Raw genomic sequence first — 27,721 nt, 5'->3', positions numbered from 1 at the left:
AGGGCTGCAAGGCTGAGCTACTGTGGTTTGGTCCTTCTTTTACAGCTCTCTCCTCTCTGTACCATCAGAGACAGGAATACTGGGCCAGTAGCTGCCTTACAAACAGCTGAGTGGACACAATGTTTCACGGTTTGGATTTTGATTAAGGTGCTGATGCGCATTAAATCATGTTGCAAATCACGTTTAGACACATCTTTGAATGCTTTCGAGTCTATCTCTGTCATGAGCACCCTTAGTGAAGACTTTTGCTCTTCTTCTCCCATTACAGTGCAAGAACATGTATTTTAAAAGTGTGTTTAGTGCAGGTCTACAACTTAGAATCCATTCCACTTATGACTCTATTAGCCAGAATTGACTCTCACATTTTCACTGTCACTTTTGTTGCTCTTTTGTACATTTTTAAAAAAATCTTTCCCTTCTGCTCTCTGAACAAAAAAGCACAACCCCTGGCACAGGTTCTTGTAAAATCATGCTTAATAAACTACTCTAGATCCTTACCAGCAACAGCACATGTCACCCTACTGTTCAGATCACGTCACTGGCTTCCAATTCAAAACTTTGACACTTGCAGTCAAAACTGCTCCTTCCAGCATGAACTCTATCATTTAGGTTATACAGCACAACAACAAAAGATGCCTGATACAACCACCACAATACAGCTGGTCAATAGCTAGCCTCTTCTCCTCTGTGGTTCCCCGGTGGTGGAAGGAGTTACCAAACTCTGTTCATTCTGCAGAGACTCTCTCAGTGTTGAAGAAAAGACTAAAATCCCAGTTCTTCAGTGAACACCTTTGCATTTGACAGACTTTAAAAAAATAAATCCTATTACGTCCGCATTGCCTGTAGGCACCACAGTCCTGTTCTTACACTTGAACTTGTTTTAGTGCCCTTATCCAGGTTGTTTTCTCCTGACTAGAGCCTTGCTTGTGTTGTATCTACTCTTAGATGTACGATGCTTTGGATAAAAGCATCTGCTGAATGAAATTGTAGAATTGTGGAATTGTAGGGTTAGGGTTATATGAAAAGTACCAACGAATCTTGGTGTCAAGTACATTCATGGAGGTTTATTGAGCATCCTGTGGAGTGCTCTTTGTAAGTGATTAAGTTTTCTGTACTTTATGCATTGTATTTCAAGGGTTATTCTTTTTTATTTCAAATTTCAAAATTCAAAATAAAATGTGCAAATGGATTGTTGCTTTACTATCACAAAGTAGGAAAATATCAATTGAAAACTTCGGCACATTTCCGCATTTTGCTGATTTCCAGATTTCCAATGAGTGAATGCACAATTTGTTGCCTTTGAATTGTGTTACAAATAGAACATAAAACAAGTACATCGTGCATGAGTGAGCATATAATCTCAATGCATTTGATGATTTGATTACAGCCATCCTGTTCTTCATTTACTGTTGTCTGTTTCAAGTATGCATCTACTCTACAGCTGGATTGATGTTTCACTGCTTTTCTGCCACTGCTAACAATAAAAACAGAAACCGTTCAAGTATAGAAATGCAAGGAAGGTTGTTATAGTTGTAAAGAAAAAGACCTACACAACAAATCTTACAGCAAAATGTTGTATTGTCACAGTGCCCTATGTACTTGCAGCATGCAGAGAGAACAAGTTGCATTTACAGAACACAGACAGAGTATAGCAATAAAGCAGGCAGTAACACATGCACCCATTCTATACTGCTGAAAAAAAGTAGCAGCATCCCCATGAGTGCACTTATCTTCAGCCCTGTTTTCATGATTCATTCATTTATTGTTGGGTTCAGACGTTGGTAAGCAAGAGGCACAAGCTAACATTTTACATGTTGTTCTAGAAATCAAATAGTCAGCAGCCAACAACGTCTCAACTTCGACACAGACTAAATGCTTTTCTAAAGCAGTGAAATGCAAATTTCCTGGCACACAGAGCAGCATATGCAGCAGCTGTTCTATTACGATATATTAGAAACTGTACCACGTCTTACTGTGTGCTTTATAGTCTAGTCTCCTTCATTGCCTCGTGGGTGCCTCCTGCAAAATCAGCACTATTTTCACCTGAATGAAATACTCTGTCACTGATGCAAACCATATTTGAATACAGTATAACAAATGCGTGCACACGAGATATTAGAGCATATTAACGAAAAAATCCTAATAGAACATGCATCCAAAAGGAAATAAACCCATACAACTTACACCAACTGCTCGTTTCGCCTACATTTACCTTGCAAGGCAGAGAGACAGATGAAGCTGTTCTCTATGAAACACAAGCAACTGCTCACACACACACACAAATGCAGAGCTAAATCTTAAAAAAATAAATAAAAAGAAGTTCCAAAATTGTTTATGCAGTACAATAATTAAATTGGTCTATTTGCTGGATGATGGCATCAAGGCTGAAACATTATTATATTATTACATACGGGATACATTCAAAGTCTAAACAGCTACTTTTAATCTAGCAGTAATTACTCTGGGAGTAAGAGCATTTTATGCCTTTATGTGATAGTGGGAGTGAAGATGCACAGGAAATGTGGGAAAAGAGAGTAGAGGATACATGAAGCAAGGTCTGGGAAACAGACTAGGGCCTCGACTCTCAGGGAATTTGCACCCATGTGGTTTGGCTATCAAGTCAAGCCCAAGCAACATTTTTTTTCTGTTTGTAAGGCTACAGTTGCATTATTTTCCACCGGGACAATAGACAGAAAATGATGGCGAGAGACTGACAGGCAGAAGTGAAAATTAAAAAAAAAAAAAAAAAAATGTTCACCAGCATAATTTATTTACTTTCTCTGTGTCTGTTGTTGTACTTATGTAAACCCAGCATGCAGTTTATTTGACTCTTGATCAGCTTGACCTCTTCTCATCTGTTTTGACCCAGCACCATAAATAAATAAATGATAACAACTGCATTCAAAAAACAACAAAATGTGACCTTTCAGTTTTACTCGGGCACCAGAAGATGTCAGTTTATAACATGGCGATGGCTACACCAGAGTCATAATGCCCCTTCATTTGAATGATTCTGGCAGCCAGCATGAGTAGCAGGCCAGTCGCTACCTCCAAGCTATAGGAGAGCCAGGCTGTGGCTAAGGACCAGCCAAAGGACACATCCACATAGACGAGATTCTCCGGGGACACGATTCGCTGGAACTCCTCCATGGCCTGATTTGAGTATTTGATGTAGATGCTGACTCCAGACAGGGTGAATAGACCTGTTGATGCACAGACAAACATGTGGGGTTATTAGCACACATCCCTTGTTTGTACCTGTAACATGGATCCATCTGGAATTGGAATGAATTCTCCAGAGTTTGAGCTAAGTAGTAACACACTCTAATCACCATGATGTATCACACTTTGCTAGCTTTTATAATTAGGTAATTACAACAGTAATCCATTATTTTGCAAGCAATCCCTTTCCAACACAATTGTGCCCATATAACCCTGTAGATCAGGGGTGTCAAACTCAGTTCCTGGAGGGCCACTATCCTGCATGTTTTAGATGTTTCCCTCTTCCAACACACCTGATTCAAATGATCAGCTTATTATCAAGCTCAGCAGAAGCCTGATAACGAGCCTGATCATTTGAATCAGGTGTGTTGGAAGAGGGAAACATCTAAAACATGCAGGATAGTGGCCCTCCAGGAACTGAGTTTGACACCCCTGCTGTAGATGGTATTGTGAAATATAGGTTTCAACTTGTCAATGTAAATGTTTCTGTAAAGCGCCTTGAGACAATCTGACGTGTAATTGGTGCTATATAAATAAAACTGAATTGAACTGAATGTGTAACTCTACAGACAGAATCTGTGGTCTAAGTATGACGTTTCCAGTATGCTCTGTTTTTGATTTCTTTTTGTGTTCCCAAACAGAGGAAATGTCTTGCATGACAATTACCACAGAGGTGGGCCAGCAAGAATAACATCATTAAATGTCAGCCTCAGAAGTCCTTAAATATTGAACTATAAAACGAATGATTCAGACTGACCTTTCCTGTGGCACAGTGGAAAGTAGAACCACTACACTCCAAAGCCTGCACCTGCAATTAACTTCCAATAATTACAGATTATTAAAAAAAACAACTGCTGCCTTTTTTCTCAATGCTTCTAAAGCAGCGTGGCTAATGTAGGCACATCAGAAAGATGTGTGGAATTAGAGCAGGTAACTGTAGTCTGCCGCACAGAAAAGTGCAAACAAAAACAGCTTGTCTTATCGTCAGGTACTCGTAGATGACTGGTGCTGATGGTGTGACAATGGCAAGATTTCCCATTAGGCTCTCATCTCAATCCATTTCTTATGATAAATTTCCAATGTATGGTGTACCTTGTAGAGTTCTACTGGAATTAATGTGAGGTCTACACTGTTACTGCATCAACACTACAGTAAGGCTTTCCTAAACACTTGTTTAGCCCATGCTAAATTAATTAAAAACTATTAAGGGGACTGAAGACAAATTTTCAGAAGAACCAGGGTTAGATTTATCAGTACTGTGATAGGTGATGTGAGTGTTTTGGGGATGATTACAAAGACCTACTGACACCTAGATTACCACGGTTTCTCATGCCAAAAACTACAAACTGGGTTTCAATATATTTAATAAGAAAGAAAGAAAGCAGAGCAAAACACAGAAACCATTTCCCCCTTTTCTATTTACATTATAAGACGGGTGGTTTTGAAAATGGCAGAGCTTGTCGCTCGCAGGTCTTTTGATGTAGGAATGCGGGCAGGGCATTCAGTACAAAGCATGAAATTAGCTGTCTCTTCTGTGTGACATGAGAGGCTGGGCATGTCAGCACAGATGGCGCAGTACATAATGGGACTTCCTACTCCTTTGACAGAATCATGCGTTTACCCTCAGTCCTACCCAAATACAGATTTGAACTCATTTCTTTCAGACCTAATCAAATGCATTCTTTGATGGATATTGTATTTATTGTGAAAGCTCAACAAGTGAACTCAGGGCAGAAAAAATAAAATACTTTTTTTGTTAACAGTATTGGTGATGAAAGCATTCCCTTATACTGGAACCAACAGATCACATCTCCTTTTGGTGTCTACCAAACCCAACTTCTTCTCAAAGGGGACTCTGAAAGGCTTTCAAAAGATATTGAACCTTCTGCTCTGATGGACATTCACTTTAGATAATTGTAAATTATTTCAAGTGCATCGCTGCTTGTTTATGATTGGACTCTCTCTGAACATTTTGTGCAACAGAATTTATATAATAGGCTGTCCATTTGATCACATTCAGTTTCTATAAAAAGGAAGCTAAATATTATTTTATGGCGACAAAGAATGACATGAGGATGAGCTGGCTGATGATTCCAAAGGGAAGTCCGACTGAAGGTCTAAATCAACGACAAGCTATTCTGTAATTTTCTGCAATCAGCCAGTGATCAATACTGTTAATTATGTCAATATCCACGCTGAGAATGTTTGTTGGTATGGTGTCTAAAACCATGTTCATGCTCATCGGGAACTAGCTTGCAGTTATGGTTTATTTTATGCAAATCGGACTCGGAAGCACAGCGAGAAAGAAAAAATGCCTGCAGTAAATCACTGCAACAAATAATTTTTAATCACATCTTTCTAAAGCATAGTGTTTAGAAAGAGGTGTCAAAAATGTGATTTAGCATGTGGGATTTCATGTGAGAATAGCATTACCACATCTCATAGCACTACTATAATTGCATCTGAGTGGCTTGAGTCAATGAAGCTGTGGACACATACATGTATTCACAAAATCTGTCTGATATACACAAAACCAGACAGGCTGAATAAAGAGACTTACAGCAGTTTCTTGAGCATGATAGATATCGGATTCTTCTGGGGCTCATACCAATTTCATTGAGTAAAAATACTGATATTGATGTGTCAGCCAATATTCTTTATATACAGGTGTGAGCAAAAATAAACATACATTTGTAAAGACCATGTATATCATGACAGTCTTGAGTTTCCACTGCCTCCTATAACCCCTAATTTTCTATGATGAAATTATTTTAACACATGTACCTTTGGAGGAGAGTTTTGTGATCAGATGAAACTAAAATTGAGCTTGTTGGCCACAGTGACCAGAAATACACAGATCAGACATAACATTATGACCACCTGCTTAATATTGCGTTGGTCTCCTTTATGCTGCTAAAACTCCTATGACCCAGTGGGGCATGGACACAGGACCTCTAAGGATGTCCTGTGGCACTGGGACAGTGGCACCGAATTCTGTGGGTCCTGTGGGTTGCAGGGTGGAACCTACCTAGATCAGGCTTGTCCTGGCACATTCCACAGATGCTCAATAAGATTTGGATCTGGGGAATGTGGAACCCGGGTGAACACCTTAGCTCTGTTTGCTCTGTTGTGTTTCCTGGGCCACTCTTTAACAGTTTTAGTGGTGTGTCGGGGTGCATTGTCCTGCTGATGGTGGCAGCTGACATCAAGGACTGCTGTTGTCACGGGCGCTGGGGGGTTGATTGATCTTCAGTGTTTAGGTGGATGGTACGTGTCAAACAACCACATGAATGTTACGACTCAAGGTTTCCAAACAGATTATTGCATTATAACACCTCACTAGAATGGTGGACAGGAAGGCCGGGATCTTCTGGCTGCAGGGCGAAAGTGCTAACCACCAAGAACTATGCAGCTCCATTATAACTATTTACTATAGTTATTTTCTTGACTTGTCAGTGATCATAATGTTATGGTGTCAGAGTGACGCCACTGGAGAATCTATGTAGTGACGAAATTTATAAATGCACCTGTAATGCGGGAATACAAGCTGATCCCACCAATATATCACTCTGGGTCTATCTTTTGCTTTAAACAATTATTTTCACCATAAAATCCACAACTTCAAACCTCTCCAATAACAGTTTGAGCAAAAGGATCATTACTTAACTCAACTCAATTAAGCTGAATGAGATTTTTAATGTGCACATAGAGATATGTAATATATAGTTGCAGATTACACCTATAACAGCCTTCTCCAATCAATTGCAAAGTATAATATTTACACAACTATATTCTGTGTTATCTCATTGGCCATTACCCTGCTCAAGCATGTTGTTTATGTCTTGAAAGACTGAAATCAGATACTAATGGTGCCTTTAGTTATAAATGAATCAGATGGGATTCACTTCTTAGGTGTAGTTAACACATACACAAAGACATGTGTCTGTGATGTGCCGCCCACACACACTATTTCTCGTGCTGTGCATCTTAGATGCTGAGATAATCGCACAAAGGATTTGCTTCAGTTTCATTCCACATGCCAAGGACACAGCGCTAAAGGCTCAGAAAAAAAAACAATAACGGATCTATGTGGACTTACTGCAGAAGAGGAAGTAGCATGCCGATGCAGCCAGCAGCTTAGGACTGCAGGCCAGTGAACTGACAAGTCCAAAGATCCAGCCTAGCACCAGCAGGACCAGGCTCAGAGGCAACAAGATCACCACCACTTTATGCAAGCCTGAAAGCACATATACGCACAGAAAACAATACATCGGTATCTGTGCGTAAATATTTTAAAGAGCTGAACTGTGAACTGTGATTTTTTAGATGGTTCTATGAGTCAGCTGTATTTTACACAACTGCTGAGTGCAATTGTTTGCAAAAGCAGCTGAGATTTTCAGATTGATGTCTCCCATCTGGGGAGCCATTGGTTTTCATTCTTATTGTCAGCAGAGTATAAAATCAAATTCCACAGACCTGCTTGAGATAGTTTCTGTCACAGTGGAAAATTTACTTTTGTATTTCTTTGTGAAAATTGCAAACAGGAGCAGGCCTTGAAAGACACTCTGCTTCAACCTAGGATTTAACAACAACAAACATACACTATCTTTTCCTAAACGTCTATCTTGGCTCATTGTCTGTCTTCTAGATGGGATCGTTTCAAACCATTGCTGGTAAATGTGATGCTTTTAGGCAAAAAGATAGCTCTCTGAGTCAGTATTACCAAGAATCTTCTACTGTGTGCTTTTTCCTCAGTTGATAAAGAAACTCACTTACCAAGAAGATGCCTCTCAGCCTCTGACAGGCTGGACATATTTGCTGTGAAAGAGGGGATCACTGAACTCCTGTTTGCTCCTGGAAATGTCAGAAGAAAAGGTTACACACGACAGGACCTGCAATGATGCAGGGGACTTTGCAAAAATTGCTCCTGGATACAAAAAAAATACAGATTTGAGTCAATCAGTGGTAAAGAATATGATCAGCGCTTAAAAACATCACATATTCCTCAATGACACCAATGAAACCAAACCTTCATATGCCCAAATGTCATTGGTTCTGCATGTTTTGCAACAAAAATATTCCACAGTTGCTAGGTGGCCGCAGGTGTGCGCTGCATGTTGTCTCATTACATGGCATGCAGTGAGTGAACTGTAGGTGCCACCAGCATCAAATTGGACACATCTGGACCTCAAACTGTGCAGCCCACAAACAGATTATATTACAGTTGTGTGGAAATCACCATGGCTTCCTGAGTGTTTCCCTGCAGCTGGCTGCAGGGACTGATACAGATCAGAGGCTAAAGGTTGCCACAGTCACAAATTAACCAACAACAATGGAAAAATACATTTACCAAATGGTTTATTGTATTCACTGCATGAAAAGTGTTTTTTATTGAATTGGAGTCTGGTGAAGGAATTTAACCGAGTAATTGAGGATTCTGCCAACCTCAAGCTAAAAGCATTGGCATGTCCTCTGTGCATCAGTGTAACATACTGAAATCCACCGCAAGCAGCTTTTGGTTCTAACAGTGCTGATAATTAACACGGTGATGCAGCACCAGAGACATCATCCATGAACAAATACGAGCTTTGCTAGATCTCAGCAAAATCATGTTATCCAGTCCATGGATTCCCCTTCCCTCCTAAATTTAGAATCGATCAATACTTGTATTTCACAAGTTAAAACACGCCTGAATGACAAAGAAGTCACTTCAAAAATAAGAAGACCTCATTATTGAATCATTAAGGCATTTTACGCACAGTGTTGGTGACACAAAGGCTTCTCAAAATTACCTTTGAGAGAAGCAGAGCAAAAGTTGCTGCTTATTATGCCGTTTATACGCATTACTCATGTATACATTCCATAATATCCAGACTGAAGTTAAACTGACTTACCTTCATTAATTGTCCATAGTCCAGAGTGTGAACTCAAGTCATCTGGACCTGTGCAGTTGGGTTTATTCACATCAATTATGTACCAGTAATCAGTCCCAATTGCCACAGCGAGGAGACCAAAACTGAGCAAACCAGTGAGCCCAGCAGTTAGAACCACCGGTCCGTACTTCATCATACAGTCCACACGCACAGTGCCGGTGCACTAATTACTCCATGATTTTTTCTTGTTCTACACTGAAATCTACAACGAAGCTCTATGCCTTGCGATGCATAAAGGCTCTCCAGTTTTATCCTTCCCTAGAAATTGCAGGTTGTCCATCCTAGAATGTAGTTGTGAAAGGAAAACAAGATGTAAAAAAAAAAAAAAAAGAATTGAGGCCAGCTTAGGGAAATGACACAAAAACAGAAACTACATAATAAAGGAGATACGCGTGTTTGTCTGTCCCATCTTATAGTGACAGGTAGCTGCTGAGCGTCTGTCGGTTTCTTGCTGCGCTCCTCGATTGAACCGTACTGTCAAGGTAAGGGAATACAACGATACAGCTCCTGCGCTGAATTTCAAAATAAAACCCAGCATTCCGTGACAACACTTTTATGGGTATAGATTTATTTTTGCTTCAAAATAACACATCCCACGGGCTGCTTTGGACCTTGCTAAAGATAACCGTACCGTCAAATTAAAAGCTGCCCATGAGAGGAAAGAAATGTAGACTAAATAAAAATCACAAGTTACATCTGAGAACTTGCTAACCCGACTAAACTCAAAACTAAATCTAATATTTATTTGTTTATTTATTAATCATTCACCTATTTTATTTTCAAATCTCGGCTGACATGACTTTCAGGTTACATCAATTTCTGAGCTAGTAATGATCCATAGTCTTTGTAAAGATCAGGCAATTTCACATGACATACCAGGAGGGTCCTGCTTGTGGGGCAGGTTAATAGGTGATGGCGGAAATTCAGCACAGTTTCATTACAGTTTTTCAAATTGAAAAACAACATGTCTGGAAGTAGTCTTTACATTGTCGTGAATGGTAGTAAAGGGTGTGAGATACTGAATGGAGAAAACAATTTGGAGAGATGCCACCTGTTGTTGTCATCTTTACCATCAGTCTGGCAGGTAGGTTATATTTTTACCATGTGATTAAGCTTGTTTTAGTCACAAATTCTCAGAAAATGTTAAGTCAATTTGCAGGAAAATTCAGACACTTTGTGAATACAATTAATCAAAATTATAACACAAGCAGAAATATTCAACTTTTCCAAATCTGCCTGGACTTTAGATAGTTCTATCAGCCCGGCACTTTTGGACATAACATTTCATCCCATTGCTCCTTGTAAATCTGTCCACGCTCTGTCAAGTTGGGAAAGAGATGGTGAGTAAAAAGCAATTTTCTAGTCCCGCTACAAATTCTCAATTGGACTGAGATCTGGGCCCTGACTTGGGCACTACAGGATATTTTGAAACCTTTCTCATGTATCTTTATGGCCTTGGGTGTTGTGGTCTCACTGGACAATAAATCTCACCTCTCTAGGCTGCAGCAACTTCTCCTTGTTCTCGGTTTTCACCAAAAATCTAGCTATAGATTTTAGAGTGGAGACTGGCTCCAAGGTAAAAATTAAAAAAAAATAAAAAGAGGGAGAGAGAGATTTTAGCATCTATGTTGGTAATCAATCAAGTTTAATTTCACAGTCTAGGGCACAATAGTTTTTCATGCTAATTAAGACTAAAGCAAGTAAACCTATTTTAAAATTCCACTGCCCTCTAATCAGTGATGCTAATAACATTAGATCAAGTAAAAGGTGTATTTAACACAGAGTTATTTGAAGCTGTTAATCTGTCACAAGCTGGACACAATCAAACTCTTTCTCATGTTGCTATATGAGGTGTAAAAATGTACGCAGGGGTATAATGACATGTTTTGTACTTGATTGTGGCCATTGTCATCAACTGGAAATTTTGTACATTTTTATAGAGACAAGAAGGAGAAGAAAATGTGGATTTGTCAAATGTGAATTGGTAAAGCAAGTTCTTCTTCATGACTGCAACTTTGTAAGGCATCGGTAATTGTACAGCCTATTTGTAGTTACAATTGCTTTTTAGTTTTGTCTCCAAATGCAGCCACTGTAGCATGCAGAGGCTGTATTTGGAGCTTCTGCATGCTACAGAGGCCATACATCCCAATAAATAAAACACAAAATAGAATTAATTCCTTCTCTGTGTTTAACATAGACCATTACATGAGTGCCTGCATGAGCGACAATAAATGCCATTGATAGTGTCTAAATACAGCTAGCTTTTCAAGCAGCTGACCTTTCTGTGACATGCACATTTAAAAGACTCGCCATGATTATGGATTAGACAGTTTTCTTATTGGAGCAGTATTGTCAGCACTCTTATAGAATGGATTTTTGAGAGAATACTACAGATGCCTGACAAATTAAAGGAAAAACTAACAAAGTGTCTTAATAAAGTGTTGGCCCACCAAGTGCTACCATAATAGTCACCAGTGTACCCTGGCACTGATTCTCTCCAGTGTGTAGAACCATAAGCTGTTAGCTACAGCTTAAGAACCCTCTGTGACATCAGCTGCTGGTTTCCTCAACAGTGTATACGACACCCGGCATGGTGTCCTCGGTTGTCATCCTCTTAGCAGTGACAATTCTCTTCAAATATGTATATGTATGTATGTATATATACATACATACATACATACACACACACACAAAAATGCTTCATTTTCATTAATACCATGTTTATAATAAAACAGAACTTCAGGGTCAGTATTATTAAAGTAAAAAGAATTGGTGTTTCACAAATGCAGACAGTGATGTATTATTTTTGTTTGTTTTTCAAAAACATGTTTTATTGATTTTTTTCCCTCCTTGGAATTACAGTGGTCATTATTTGTACCATTTCTTTTTATAATTTCAACATTTTTATTGGGAGGAGAACAGTTGGCTTTAATTTCACCCTAATGTAATGGCAGAAGTGAATTCTGATCAAACCCGTCAGATCCTTAGCATCTGTTCAAAACAGGCAAAACTGCAGACGCCATCTGAGCAGGGCTGTACAGCACATACTGTGCCTTCCCTTGAAGATATTGTGGGAAGAATTCAGTCAAACATCTTTACAAATGTGCTTCCAAACAAATAAATGGAACATTTCAGTCTCGCCATCAGGCTTTGTATCCTTACTGCATTCATTTAAACCAGAGGTCATTTGCAAATTCTTTTATTAGAATACCACAAATGGCGTCTTGGGTGGAAAGCAACAACAAAATGTCACGATGTGTCAGAATTGATGAGGCTCGGGGGATTATGTTATCTTCTGAAGTAGTCTTGTGTATTTTCATCAGAGCATTAGTTGACACTGTCATGCAGGTCTGCCTCTTTCTTTGCAGATTATTCAGATATTTGCCCGAGATTTGCATTGTATTAAAGGCTATTGTTAATGTAGTTTAAATTTGAAAAAGTCTCTGATAATAGCTGAATTTCTTGATGCTTTGTGTAGCTAAGTAGTACAACACTGGTGACCAATTATTAGTGTCAGCAAGATGAACGAGAAAATAGTTTTGTCTGTCTTTTAATATTGAAGCTCACATTAAAAACAAAACAGTATGTAATTTTACAGCATTTGCTCTTTGGCTACTTTGAACTTTTTGACATCCTTGCAGTTCTAAAATTTTCACCATCCTTCTACAATATATTACCAGATGCAAATACACACTACAAAGGAACAAGTGGACTTGCTATTTGAAATTCATCTTGCTGGAATTGTTCTTTGCCTATTTTTTCATGCAAGCTAGACACTTCCCCCTCCAGCTAATCTTAGCTTGATGCAGCAGTGAATCAGAATATGGCAGATTCCTAATTACATGATTGTGTGCAGGGAGGATGCACACGGTGACTAATCCTTCTTCACATACTCATTAGAAGAATGTTATTGAAGTAGACTCAGCCACCACTATATCCTGAACTGTGGAAGACAGTGTGACACACTAGCAGAGAAACAGAAGGTAGGAAACAGAACCACCTCCTTTTCCTGTCCAGTTTCTTCCCTGTACACCGGAAAACAACATGTCCTCCTCTTTGTCTGTGTTTCAGACTGTTTGTTTGCACCTCCTGTTGGCAGAAATGACTCTGTTGGTGTTTACCACTTGCAGTTTCCAGGTTGTTGCTGCTCATGTTTTTCTCAGTTTCTGGTGGTTCATTGTAAGAACAGAATCAACTCAGTTTTTTCTGTCCAGAGCTAATTAGCATTATTTTGTAGTTTTTGTAATGCTGTCCAGTGGTTGATGCTTTAAAATTTCTTTGCCTTCAGTCTGATTTGTGTGGGGTCTGTGTTGAAGCAGTTCATTGCTTTGCTGGGTTTTATGGTCCATATAGCTGAGAGGACTTCTTTCTGTCTTTTCCTCATTGTAGCTTTGGAATGGTTGGAGTTGGGCTCATTGGCTTTAGGGTCTTTATAGAATTTTATTGGTCTTTTTTGGATCCTAATTAAAAGTGGGAGCCTGGTTATTTCAGTGCCTGTGTGTGTTGTCTTTGGATTGTGGGCAATGAAGCCACCAGTTTTAACAAGGAATTTCTGTTTGTTGCAAGTTGTGAGTAGTTGTTAAATTCTACATTGTGTTGACGAATTTGTGACATCAAGGCTGCTGTCTTTCACAGTTTTAGGGCCTGAATTTTGGCTGCTACAAAAGTGTCCGGGTGCACATTGCCTTTACACTGAACCTAGTGTATACACTCATCCACTGTGCGTATTTGTTGTGCGTGTTTTACTGGAAAGTCTCTGCCAATCCAAGGAGTTGGCTCGTGTCCCTTTTAAGCTTGATTTGCAGAGGGCTTAGTGTTAATCAGCCATCTGTTTAAAACCATACCTGCCTTGATTCCAAAAGAAATCAGAACTTGAGTTCTTTCCAATGTTTGTATTTTTGAGATAGCCTCCTTAGCGGATTTCAGTTATGATGCCTGACAATCTATCACAAATAACCTCAATCTAAGGTAGTATTTTTAGTCCAGAACACTCTGCCTGCAGGCAAACCTAGCCAGGATTGGAATACAGCGCACAGAGTTGTAAGATAATGACAGTTGTGATTATTGACAAGTGAGCCATTCCCTTCAGAGTGCTGCAGTTTTCTGGTTACCACTCAGACAGGCAGAAAGGGAAGCTCAGCGCTTGGTTCCTTGACATGAAAATATTTTATCTAATTTTGGAATTCTTTTAGAAAATCTTTGGTACTTACACTGTTACAGTTGACAGCCCATATTAATGTGCTTTGCAATAAGCAGACTCAATGTCATGGTAAAAGAAAGTTAATCAGTTAAAACATTTTCAGTCCACCGAGTAGTGTGTAATGAATGGGCTTAGTGAGCAGGAATTTTACGGGCTGTGATTTTCAAAGAAAACCTTTGCCAGTGTAATTATAGAATTAAAAGAGTGGAGGCAAAGTGTCAATGTGAAATGTGTTGGACGCTGGCAAAAAAAACGAAAAAAGTCTGCTTTTGTGTGTATCTTTTCAAGAGGGACAACAGAAACCCTTGAAAAAAAACACTTTCGTTTGTGCAACATAAATATTTCAAATCGTCATGAAACTCCTGGAGAAGGTGATGATAACCGACCTGAGAGACTGCCTCTAGCTACTTGGAAATCATGTCTTTTTCTCCCTAACATATAAATGTAGTGTTCTGTAACTGACAGCTGAGTCTGTTTCAAAATGTGGATTGTTGAAAATATTAACAAGTGTTATGAGGTCAGTTGCAGTGTGTTGGTTTGACTCTAGCAGCATATGGTATTTTTAAAGCACTTCAGTGAACATTACTGTAAGCAGAGAAAGAACTAAGCCAGGTACACAGTGCCACCTACTGTAGTGAATGGGAAAATCCCTTTAGTTCCTCTTACCCTCCCTTCTCATTGTCTGGTTTGTACATCCTTGATTCCTTTCCTCGACTCCTTTAGAGTACAGTCTAGGAAACAGACATTTAATAAAATCCTAGGCTTGGAACTTGTGCTTCAAAGTGACATCAGTTAAATATGACATGTAGCTGCATCATCTGTCAACTGTTTTGTTTTATTTTTAATTTAATTCACAAAGTGACTCTTCAGTCCTGCTCCCAACAAAGCTTGCATATTCCAGGTGAGTGTCACGTTTTTGTTGTTGTTGTTGTTGTCAGTGTTGATGTCTTGCGTGGACACAGCTTCCAATCCAATTAAGATACATCCAAGTGTCCTCACTCATAGCTTCTCAAGCCTCCTCTCCTCTCAAGATGCATTTTCTAGAGCAAGACATTATCGTGATTACATGCCAAGATTGATTTCCAAGTCACAGGCAGGTGGACAGAGAAGACGAGAAGGCTCACTTTAGTAAAATTAAGTTGATGAGCCTTTAGTCCCTTGATCTGCAGCCAAATAGATGCAACAATTTTGGCCTTTTGGTTATTATTACCACTGTTACTTGATATGGCATGACCCAGGAACTGCCATTGCTTTTCCTAGTATGTTGGTATTTGTGCTGCACCAATATCTGGGTTCTCAGGGCTCTATCAGGGGCATCTTTTCATGGAATGCAATTATGACGATGCAGCCACAGGACTCCAGCAGTTACCAATTATCTGATTAGGCTGAATTAAGATATCAGAAGAGAGAGAGGGGAGGGGGTATAGGGGGATTTTTGCTAAATTTGACGTCTGCTTTGTATTTCTTCAGTTTGTTTTCTTTAATCTATATCAGACGGTAGTCATTTGCATTATGTATTTGAAGTGTAAATAATATTATATATATATATATATATATATATATATATATATATATATATATATATATATATATGCTTAAAATGTAAGTGTGAGCAGGTGACAGTAATTTCACAGGAGTGGGTGGAGACTGCAGGTATAAAGGTCAGGTGAGGGATTAGTGCAGTGTGTGTGAGAAGGAGGGGGTCAGATTGAGGCTCTTTCTGCTCTGTTGCTACAATCTGCTACAGTCCACTGCACCTTGGTGACTCTTTTGTCCTGCTGGTTTGGTGAGATGTGTGTGTGTGTTTTTTTTTATGTGGACATAAGTAAAATCTAGAGCTCTGGAACAAAAAACTCATTGCTGGTCACCTGCTCTTTATTGCTCCATCATGTTTTGCCCTTTGATGCCGTTTGGTTCATTCAGTTTGTAGAGGCCTATCACCATCAAAACCCTACACAAACCTTGGACAGATGTCACTGTATTACAATGATCTGGCAGATGTGTTTGTCTAAACTGAAGAATTTGGGGTTCTTTCTCTTGCTTATTTGACACTGTGACATATGGACTGCAGAAGCCAGAATTTCACCCAACAACTCAAAAATTGCTGTCTCGATTACCTTTACCATCGGAACTAATGACTCCCAAATTCAACTCTCATATTCATAAAGCTTGACCCAAAATTTCACTTTCAAAGTCAACAAAGATATTGCCAAGTTTTTATTGTCAATAAAATGTTCAAAAATCATATCAGTAAACAGAGATAATAAAACAACAAATGTCTATGTATATTAAATGCATTCTAAAATATGGCCAGAAGCTCTCTGTAGAGCTGATACAGGTTGTGTAGGTAACCAAGCATTTTAGAACTGGCTTTCTAAAATGTGTCTCTATTCATTGCAAATTGCACACATCACAAAACCACAGGTTTCAACATTACACTTGATCTATTGCAGATTTTATTACTTCCTGGGGAAATAACAGACAAAAATCTACTGGATTAATTGTATACACTTTCAGGTTTTCCTGAGTACTGCACACCAACATCAGTTCTAATAAAGTCTGGACAGCTTGTGCCCTTAGTGATTTGATGAGTGTCAGGAGTCTGTAATGAGTTCAGTGAGTCATGTGAGATATTGAGTTCCCCCACCCACCCCACCCCCCCAAAAAATAAAAAAATATCCACATTAAAAAGTGTGTGTTGGGTAGGGGTCAACTACAAGCTACTGATCTCATTTTCCAAAGCAGTTTTCAGTAGATGAATACTCTACCATTTTGTGAAATATAGCTGATTCCTGTCAGTTAGTTGAGAAGATTGATATCGGTTTCAGTGGGATGTTCTTGGCCTAGCTGTGCACATAGTCTGAAAGCAGAGGGTAGATGGATAGCCTGACTCTGACAAAGGTCAAATAATGTGTTTTCCGATAAGATGCCTGACAGAACATTTTTGCAGACAGAATGGGGCTGGGTATGACAAACAACCCATGGGCACAGTCACAGAAAAAAATGTTGGAATATTCCAATCTGACTGTGGGCAAACAGATGGAAAACAAATATTATTTCAAGATTTGCACTGAGACATAAGATTGTTTATAGAAGATGGATATAACCTGCAGGTCTACAAAATAAAACCTTTATCTCTCTTGATTTACTAACTCAGTAAACATTCTCCAAATGAGCTCATGGTGTCAATCACTAGATTAAAGTTTCCTTCACAACAGCATAATGTTCATTTTGTGAACTGTTATCCCATTGAGAGTAAAACAGACATTACACCAGCAGAAAACGCCATACTTGAGGTTTTAAAACTGTAGTCCACAAACCAATGAGTGGCTATGCCCATCTTTCATACTGAAGCTATGATTCAAACTGATTTTTCTTTATTGATATTCCCATAAATTGTCACTGTTGTATTGGCCTGACATTTTTTTATACAAAAGTATTCCAGCAAGCAATATTTGTAGTGCTTTTCAAAAATAGCTGTTATTAAAATCCATTGTATTTTATTGTCTTACTACCCACCAACATGAAAACAAGGTATAAAGGGACAGAGAGTAAAGTGTGGATTAAGGCCCCAAGGCAGAACACCAGAGAAACATTTTCTGAGTTCATACCAGGTACATTTGGAAATGATGTGCAGTCCATCAAATGCTTTATATGTGCTCCCCCTCTGGTTTCTTACTTGTCCCTGATATGGATGGGCGATATTCCTTCTGGTATTCTTTGTGCCTGAACATGTGTGATCGCTGTATGTGTTACATCTATGCTAACAAAAAATGGATTTTAGTGTTTGCGGTGAGGCTGCCTTAAGTCTTCTTTCAAATTACATTCTCAGCATTGCAGAAGCGAGTGAGATGGTCTATTTTTTTCGTGTCCATTTGAATTGTTTCATTATGCTCTTTGATGGTAGCTGCAAATGTTCCATTAAGATAAATGAAAGCACCGTGGCTCCGGCCGTTTGCAGCCTTTGAAGACAATGGTGCATTACCTTTACTTAGCGTGACTCAGACCACACTTTTCTTAGAGAGCATTTAAAAGTAAGAAATCACTTATGTCACCAGAGGCTGCACAATATATATCACTGTAGCTGTCTACTGACCTAAAGCAAATTAAATATGTTTTGTCTATAAATGAGTATCCCTGTTTTCTTAAGTAAACCTAAGAATGCAGCCACATTGATTTCATCATTCAGGTTTTATTTTTTAAAATATTTTTAGTTGGTATGTGAATGTTGCTCAGCACTGATGCGACTTTCTCTGTGCCAACATTTTGATTAGCAAATGTTTTTTGGTTTTTGTTGCTCTCTTCTGAAGATATGTTGTCAGTTTGGCATGTGGAATATAGGTAGCAGCAACATAAGGATTGAAGGTTCCTTTTGTTGCATTTAATGAAAATACTTTCTGAATAGGTTAAATAAAAAATGTGTGACAGTTACAACAGCAGCAAACCAAGTTAGGCACTGAGCCTCTCTTTCTCTGTGTTTTATGACTGACCAATGTGGCTGTCTTCAAAAACACGGCTGCCATTGTGTGTATATTGAACAAAGTGTGTTTGAAAGAATTGTAACAGCCACTCCCCTATTCCCTTTATGAATTTATACATTTTCACACAGTATGTGTTGTTTGATGTTGGCATTTGTTTCATTTGAAAGACAAAATATCTAACATTCACAAGAAAAAAAACACGCTTTTTGTCTAGAATGTTCTCTCCTTCCCAATTTTAAAAAAGAAAAACAAAACAAAAAACATGGAATAGGATACCTAGTATAAAATCAGGCATGAAAATGTTATCCAGTCAGTCTGCTTCATAAGACCTGACAAAAGCTGGTCATGCATCTGTGTGTTAGGATCTTCCTAACAACCCTCATTGAAGGGATCAGTACTCCCAGAGAGATGATGCATCAACAGATGGGCCATCACCCATAAGTGTACCTCCCTGATCTCCACGGAGGTACTTGCCATTGGAGCCCTTGATGGCGACACGTCCATGTTCCAGGAACTCCAGGAAAAAGTCCTCTGGCTTCTCTCCATCTGAGCACACCAGGCCACTGCTCGAGACGTACCAGAACTTTCCGTTCACACCTGCAAATAAATGCCACTCGATTACATTTAGGCCATTTGCTTAAGAAAGTAGTAGATATGTCATGGTATCATATGCAAATATATGTTGTGCACACACAAAAACACTTACTTTTTATATTGTAGGCGCCATCATTGAAGATCAGTGAGAAGATGTCATAGACTGATCGATTTGCATCCAAAGTGTTGGAGTTCTTGTGGTGACACACAAAGCCATTCTCGCCATGAAGGATCAACATTGGGCGGTTGATGAGCTTCATCAGCAACAATTCGTCATCACCTGCAATGTGGATAAATGTTGCTCATCTGGTGTTCAGGAGCCGACAAAGATATAGGGTACAAAATCAGCACTGAATCCCAAGCGTTATGTCTGAAAGCACTTACCCACTGTATCGCTGACCGCTGAGAGCTGCCCATTCTTCTTTGTGCAGACGTACTTTCCATTACTTGCTCTGAATGCTACTCGTTGTCCTCGCCACTCAATGTCAAACATTGTGTTGACCTCTCTGAGTGGAAAAAAGACAAGGATGGATAGGTGAGAAGATTCAGGTGAGAAGACTAAGGGGTTGGTAGATGGATGAAAAGCTAGATTGATAGATCTATAGGCTATATTCAATCAAATCGAATAAAGTAAGAAAACAATACAGCATCACAATAGAATCAAGATAAAAAGTTAAATGACACGTGTGTTTAATACAAATTGTGCAATAAAAATAATATACTATAATACACTGTACATTTATGCAAGTTAGAGAGACAGCAAGTGTTCCTGCAGCAGCTAGATTTTCTTTTAAGTGAAAACTCGTCTTTTACAACTAGAAGAATCACTTACACTTCTGTGGCAGTGGACTGGATCTCTCCATGACTCACTAAAGTCCAGTATGAGCCACCATTGGTCCTGAACATAGACTTTTTGGTCTCCTTATCTATCTCCATCTGGAAGGTCTCCATGTCTGTCTCCACATCCTGATTGGCTGAAATGCTCACTCCTGGCAATAAGAGAAGAAGAGACAGCATTGATAGTTGTGCCTTGGACAATAGAATGTATGGATTACAATGTTGTGTCCTCACAAATGACATACCTGTCCTTGAATGTCATATACTCATTCAGTCTTTGCCAGAGAGACTCATTCTTAATAGTAATCCAGCATTAATTACGTCCTTGCCCTCTCTATTGTTGTGCCACAGAATAGAGTGTTCTGTCTACAGTGACTCATTCAAAGGTTCTGTCTCCTCACATAGGCAGCAGGTATTGTTATGTCACACAGCATGTTTATTTGCTTTATTAATACATGTTTACAGTAATATGAAACCTATTTCAAAAAACACATTAACCTTAATTTGTTCAGCACCCCCCTGAATTACATGTGGTTGCTTGGTTTTCTATAATGCCGGTCCTTGGTTCGAGAAAGCAAATGTTACAGCTGTTATCCATTTCCACAGATGTATGGTACCCTGCTGTTGCTTTAAGATTCCTGCTAGCTTAATGAACCTCTCATTCTGTAAGAATAAAAGGACACATCCAAGTGGAGTAGCACATATTACATATTGACATGTTTATTAATATTACTTAATTCTAAGTACTACTGACATGAATTTGTATTCACAGTATTGTTTGTTTAGTAACAAGATGGAGGCTGGGATGTGATTACATTACGTTACAATGTTTGCTATAATAAACATTCATAAAGATCCCATTTAATGAGAGGAACATTTTTCGTCTTGTTAGCGTGTGTCATGACTGAAATAGGCATTCAACAATATGGTTGAGCATTCCTGTCTGTCTTAAACACAGACATCTGGAGTTTCATTTTTAACCTAAGGAATCAAATCCTGTCAACTGGCTTTCTGTATAATTCTTCTTTTTCAAAACTGGTTTCCTGTAAAGCACTTATGGCTGAATTCCTCCAATATCATAACTTGCCATTGTATAGTGCAGAGTAGTTTTCCACTCTTCCTGTAATTTTACAGGTGAGCCGGTGTGCTTGAACAAGCACTGAAAGGGGTGGGTAGAGGTGTCAGTGGTTGGTTTAAATTGTTTTGGTTTATGAAATCCATGTCTTAAGCATTAAACATATACACATTGTTTGTGCAGGTATAGGAAGATAGGGTTGATCCTATACTTTTGTAAGTCAGTTATGCTCTGCTGCATTTTTACGTTTACGTTGCGTTTCACTCTATTTTACGCACCATGAAAACATGTTATCATTGGAATACACTGAATTTCACCTTTGAAGTATATAGGGGTTGATTTCAAAAGATTGTTAGATAATTATCCTGATTTAAAGCCATGTACAAGCCTCGGTTTCTGAACCATTGCTTTTACGCAAATTTCATGTGACCAACTTGAGTCATCTGCTTTGCATTGAAATATCATCTTGCACACAACACTACATCAAAGAAAATGAGAAAATCTGTTAAAATTGTACCTATCTTTCCAGTCATTAGTAACCAGTTCTCTAAACACAAGCATCTCACTTGTAGCCAGTCTGGTGTTACATACTTTCTCCACATGTGTAAACTCTGTCTAGTGGGGTGGTGGCGAATACACAGACAGACAAAACTGAACTGTGTCTGCTGTAGTTCAAATTAGATGCCACCGAAATATCCTTCAACCTTTCTCTTAATCCCGTTACAACCCTAATCCCCCATAGTCACCCCTCCACCCTTCCTGTTCATTCGCTTGCTGTAATTCCCTGAGTGGTGAAATGCAAATCTGCACTGCAGGGCCCACTAAGCAGCTTTCAGTGCCTTGTTCCTTAAAAAACGTGGAGCTGCGACAAGGCCAAACACTACAGTTGAAAATAAAAGTCTTTGCCCTATATTATGAGGATGGAGTTCCAAGTTGCTGAAATATTGCCCTGGTAATGACTTTTCTTCATGTAGAATGCTATTGATGGATGAGCATATAATGAATGCAGTCTAAAGTTAGTCTAAGAAGCCCTGTGCTGTAGTAGTGTATGTGCATTGTAGAGATAACTGCAGCAGTTAGCAGGTCATATAACAATGCTTGCAAGAAATATGGTTTTAATTTAATTTTAAAGCTGTAAAAGACTGCAATAGAACACATTTTGCTCTCCAGTTCCCCCACACTTACATTAGTATACTGGACAGAGCAGACCACATCATGCAAACTGGAAAGAGATCATGTAACTGATCTGTCTGGTAAGGCATGGCTGTAGCTGCTGCTGTTTTCTTGTCACCGTATAGGACTATAGATCAACATAATTTGGAGAACTGCACATGATGGATGACTGTAAACTGCGAGTAGCTGCATGACTTAAAGACCATTGATGGTAATTGACACTCCTGGGGTGCAGATCTGCCCTGGTCATTTGCACTCAGCTTAATCTTCAATGGACACACAGTGGAAATGACAAAGCCCATTACCACAATTACCTCCACAGTACCGCTGTCAACCAGTCTGGAGCCAATGTAAAAAGGGGACATTCGCATCCATCATCTGGCAAATGAAACGTTTGTGAATATGCTTTTGTTACTGTAACCTAACTATGACGATTAAGAAAAATAAACCAAGGTAATATGAAGCCCTCATTACTGTAGACTGTGTAATAGTTGATTCAACTTGACATCCACAACATGAAGCAGTGGTTCTTCTCTACTCAGGAAAGTGCAGTATTTGTGAAATGGCACACCATGTACTATGTAGTGCTACGCTGTCAAGGTATTTTACTTGAGCCAGATTTGTTATTTACGCTGATGCATAAACCTGCAAAAATATAGCAGTCTGTGAAACCATGCTGGTTCGATTTTGGAATAATTTTACAAAAACTGGAGGAATTGAGAAATGTGTGAAAATAGAATGCTGGACGGATCCAACATATAGAACTAAATCAGGGACAACCTCTGATTTTAAATCAACTGTACCTGGAAGATAATAATTGCATTTTTATTGAAAGATGTTGAAAGTACCCAAAACATTTGTCTTGTCAAGGCATTTGCAAGGAGTCCTTTTGAAGATGTGTGTATGATGTTTTCAATATCTTTGCCTCTGTAGGATTTGAAAATAGTCTCACCTAGTCTCATGTGCACCTAAATGCATAAGTCAAGTCACCTTTATATAAAGGTTGACCCCACAACCTGCTGCAGCTGCATAGTCATTGCGAAATCATGGCAGAAGAAAATGCCTTGTCTCTTATTTTGAAATGCATGATATTCCTAATTTCCTCCTTCCCTCAGAGTGAACTCAGTTTGTTTTTGTTAGTCTCTGTCCATTTTTTACGTTAAGACTCCATTGCCTTGCCTCATTTTAAGTACAGTCAGAATTCTTTAGAATGCATTAAATTAATAAAATGCAAACAATCAAATCTCACTATTTTAGCCTCTGTGATTTTCACTGTTGAAAGTAATCCCACCTTGAAGGTTCTGGTACGCCTAATACTGGATTTAGAAGATGGATAACATGAGTGCTGCACTCCAGTCCATTTTCTTAGTATTAGGAGTTGTAACTAGATAAAGAAAATGATCAAAAAACATTTTTTTCGCATTACTGGAGAGTTACCTTGCTTGACTGAGACAAATCTTTTATTGGCCGCTTGAAAAACTACTTGTGGATGACTCTCCTCGAGATCAAACAGCTCGTCTTTTCCAAGCTTGGAGCACCGGCCAGAACGCAGCGTTCCTGTGGGTCCCACTGGGGTCAGATATTTCCCATCACAGTCTTTAAAAGCCAGCTTTCCAGATTTCAACTCCAGCGTGAAGCTAGTGTTGTTGTTGTTCTCCTTCACCAATTTTCCATCATTGCTGAGAAAACGACTGTCGCAGGTCTTCAGGCTGTACTTGCCATCCATGTATACCAAGGTGACCAGGGAGTCCACTCCCCATGGGATGTTGCTGTCCACTGAGATCTCTCCATCTGAAGCAGACAGATGGGCATAACGCTTACGAGCCACACTGAGCAGGCTGGCCTGTGGGTGTAAAGCCAAATGGACGGCCCACAGCTCTTGTTCCCCAATGACTTGGGCAAAGCAGGACAGGTAGTCAGCTGAGCCTCCAAAGTAACGCAGGAAGGGCTCAGATTGCAGCGCCCAGCGACCGTCGGACTGGGGCACAATAAGGAAACGGCATTCAGGGTCAGGCTTCTCTGCACATATGATCTTCCCATCTTTGTCAGAGGCCAGATAACGTCCCAGGTGGCTGCGTAGGAACACTGCTTGGCCATCTTGCCCAACTTGCTCCAAGGTCCAAATCTGTTTCTTCTTCATGCTTATACCAGAGGCGTTCACCTTGAAGCCGAAGGCCTCAGCTGTCAGGTAGCGGTTCTCATAGTTGATGAGGCCAAATTGCAGCTTGAGAGCCCGGTTAAGTCCGTTGGTGGGCATGCTTGAACAGGCCCCACGTTACGAATACGAGCAGAGAGGTTTAGGAAAAGCAAAGGAAAGGGCAATGAGGCAAAACAGGCATGAGACTTAGCAGCAAAAGTCAAAGAATTTCTCCCCTCTTCTGTCTCTCAAGCTGTGAATTAACTCCACTTGTCTCTTTTGATGGATTGTTAGTGCTCTGTCCTTCTCCCGTCACTTTCTCTCTTTCCCCAGAGGGCTTGCACAGGCACTTGCTCTCGGTTCCTTAATGAGTTAGGATTAAAATCAGCAGGACACAGCACCTCAATCCAACAAGCTGCTGACGTCACGTACCAGTGCACCAACTGCAAACCTCCCCTCCTCCTTCTTCTTCTCCAGTACACCATCAGTGCAGCTTCATTCTCTCATTCTCTCTTTTACGTGTTACACTTTCTGATGTTCCTTCCCTTTTCCTTTCCACTCCTGTCATCCCTCGCAATAAAGCATACTGACACACCCATTTGTCAACTAAACTACTCCTGGTTGTCTCTCTAATATTTAGGTCCATAGTAGCCATGTTATCCAGCCCAAGGATTATCCTTGCTTTGATCTGCTGGCTAACCACAGTCTAATTGGAAAATGTCCAGAGACTAAAGATGCTTTTGGTTGCATCCCTTCTTCTCCTTTGAGTTCCCTTTTACAGAGATTTTTATCTAGGGGCAGTTTTCGTAAATATAAACACATTTTTAAAAAATTATAACATGAACAAGCATTCTGTTTTGCTAAAGACCTCATCTTGGGATTAAAACTGCATTCACAAAGTACTCCTTTTACATTGGGGCAGCATTAATGAGCATGGGTGACTGATTTAGAAGCATAGTCTTAACTCTCGAAGCAGTACAACAGTTTCTTTACGAAATTTCTCACAGCATTTTGCCACATACAGGTCAGTAGAAACTGGATATTCACAGCATGATTACAGCAAGCTCTTTGAGCTATTTAAATATGTAAAATCAGTGAGCTCAGCGAAGGCAAATTTGAATGCCACGCATTTGAATGTACATCTGCCCTTTCTCAATTTTCAACTTAGTCGATTCCAATCCTTGTTCTTCCTCTGTTATTCCTTCACTCAATCAATAATAGAGGACACAGCTCCATGCCCCATGACCTTTGTCACAGTGCGCGTCACTGCGGTCAACCTTTGTAAGAGCATTACCACCCTCTTTCACAGGTTCCCAAGCATGATGAGGGTAATGTTAAGGAGACCTGTGTGTTGTGAATACCAAATTTGACAAAGGGTGTGATTTGAACTCTAGTACAAAGCAAAAATCTTTAAAGTGTTATTTTTCTTAATAATCTTTTAATGAAAAGTGCTCTCCTCTGTTAGTCCTGACAGTTAATGGTGATTAGCATGGTGATCCCAGACCACCACTGGGGTTAACACTCTGCTGTTAATCTGAGCCGAGAAGTTGGTTGTATGCTAGACCTAAACGGAAACTATTTCTGGAGCACAAACATGTGATGAATGTCAATTTGATTATGGCTGTGACACAAAAGCCTCCTTTTATGCATATTAAATTTCCATTGATTTAGAATGAGAAAATATGTGGATGAAGGTAGAAAGAGTTTTGCTCCAAAATGAACTGATTTGTATGATGCACTGTATGATGAAGTCAACAAACAAACAAAAATGATTGTAGCTCTTCCAAAAGGCCACACTCAAAGGGGAAGTGAAAAAAATTAAATATAGGCATAACAACACTGGGACAATGTCTGTGTAGATTCTCAGTCTTTGCAGTCATGTTAATTCTAAGAACTTGAGTAGAAGACATCTGGACATGTTTTTTTGGTTCTTGAAGGAGTGCGATGTATATTTTCAACCATAAATCACATGGCTTGTGGTCCATTAAGGACCTAACCCCTATATGCCTTGAGTTGTGAAACTGCCAGGTAATGGATGGCTCAGGATGTTAAGGGCAGTGACACTTTCAAGACTGCATTATAAGTACTTAATAAGTGGTATTCTGCCCTCCCCAACGTCTTGTTAAGTTGGCAGGTAGTGAACAGTCTTCATAAAAAAGACAACGTTTTGTGGGTTCAGGCCACGCTTTACTGTCTCCACATGAATACTGTAAAACTGAAAAGACAAGAAAAATACAATAAGTCACGACATACACGAAAATACGCATATAAACAAAGTCCGCTAGCTTGATGCTAATCCCTATGGGAAAACCCATTGACATGCTAACGGTTAGCATTGCGGTCGCGGAAAACAGTACGAGATCAAACTCGGCAACATCGTACTTGCTCAATGCAATAACACAATCGGTATGTAATTCAGTACTCACAGGCATATATTTTCCTCACTCTTGAGAAAACGGGGAACAACAATAATAACTCTGAAGACTCTGCCACGAATTCACTTGTTGGTTGCAGAACAGAACAGGAAGTAGCTATGGATGCCTGCAAGGCTCAAAACTCACATCAGAAATTATAACCAAGGTCAAACTATGAAGCGCCACCTGGTGGTGCATAGCTACAAGAACAGAAGCAGCACACTCCCCGCCTGGTATAACACTTTATACCACTATGTACTGGGATTATGAAAGAGAAAAACTATTTCTGAGATAGGCCTCAAGTAAACTTTAGGTGTACCCTGTCTGACTACTTTAACTTCAACTTTCCGCACTCTACCATCTTGGCTAGGTATAGTCTTAACAACAAGTCCAGTCGACCAGTCTGTTCTTTTGGCCTGTGCGTCCTTAAGAAGGACAACATCTCCTTCCTGCAGGTCACGTTTCACAGCATGCCACTTCCTCCTGGGTTGAAGTGTGGCCAAGTACTCCAGTCTCCATCTTCTCCAAAACGCATCAGCAAGGCCCTGAACTTTCCTCCAGTGCTTGCTGGACAGATCGTTGGCATCAAAATCTCCAACAGGAGCTGACAGCGACTCCACCTTCTGTGTCAGCAACATTGATGGAGTGAGAACTG

The 27,721-nt window shown here is 39.6% G+C and overlaps 2 protein-coding genes across 2 annotated transcripts; both read right to left on the bottom strand.

The window, feature by feature from the left end:
• Positions 1–1,560: 1,560 nt before the first annotated feature.
• On the bottom strand, positions 1,561–9,640 carry LOC110962349 (transmembrane protein 235). The gene is made up of 4 exons (XM_022210284.2): positions 9,117–9,640; positions 7,999–8,076; positions 7,322–7,459; positions 1,561–3,203 (listed from the first exon to the last, which is right to left on the bottom strand). The coding sequence occupies exons 1-4, from the start codon at positions 9,289–9,291 to the stop codon at positions 2,959–2,961; spliced, it is 636 nt and encodes a 211-aa protein (XP_022065976.2). The 5' UTR covers positions 9,292–9,640; the 3' UTR covers positions 1,561–2,958.
• A 7,383-nt stretch (positions 9,641–17,023) lies between these two features.
• On the bottom strand, positions 17,024–25,040 carry fscn2a (fascin actin-bundling protein 2a, retinal). The gene is made up of 5 exons (XM_022210285.2): positions 23,953–25,040; positions 20,263–20,419; positions 19,815–19,936; positions 19,543–19,710; positions 17,024–19,433 (listed from the first exon to the last, which is right to left on the bottom strand). The coding sequence occupies exons 1-5, from the start codon at positions 24,770–24,772 to the stop codon at positions 19,228–19,230; spliced, it is 1,473 nt and encodes a 490-aa protein (XP_022065977.1). The 5' UTR covers positions 24,773–25,040; the 3' UTR covers positions 17,024–19,227.
• Positions 25,041–27,721: the final 2,681 nt, after the last annotated feature.

Source organism: Acanthochromis polyacanthus, chromosome 21, assembly GCF_021347895.1.
Source record: "Acanthochromis polyacanthus isolate Apoly-LR-REF ecotype Palm Island chromosome 21, KAUST_Apoly_ChrSc, whole genome shotgun sequence".
Classification (NCBI taxonomy): domain Eukaryota; kingdom Metazoa; phylum Chordata; class Actinopteri; family Pomacentridae; genus Acanthochromis; species Acanthochromis polyacanthus.
The sequence above is the reverse complement of the archived record's forward strand: the minus strand, read 5'-3'. Positions and strand labels throughout refer to the sequence as shown.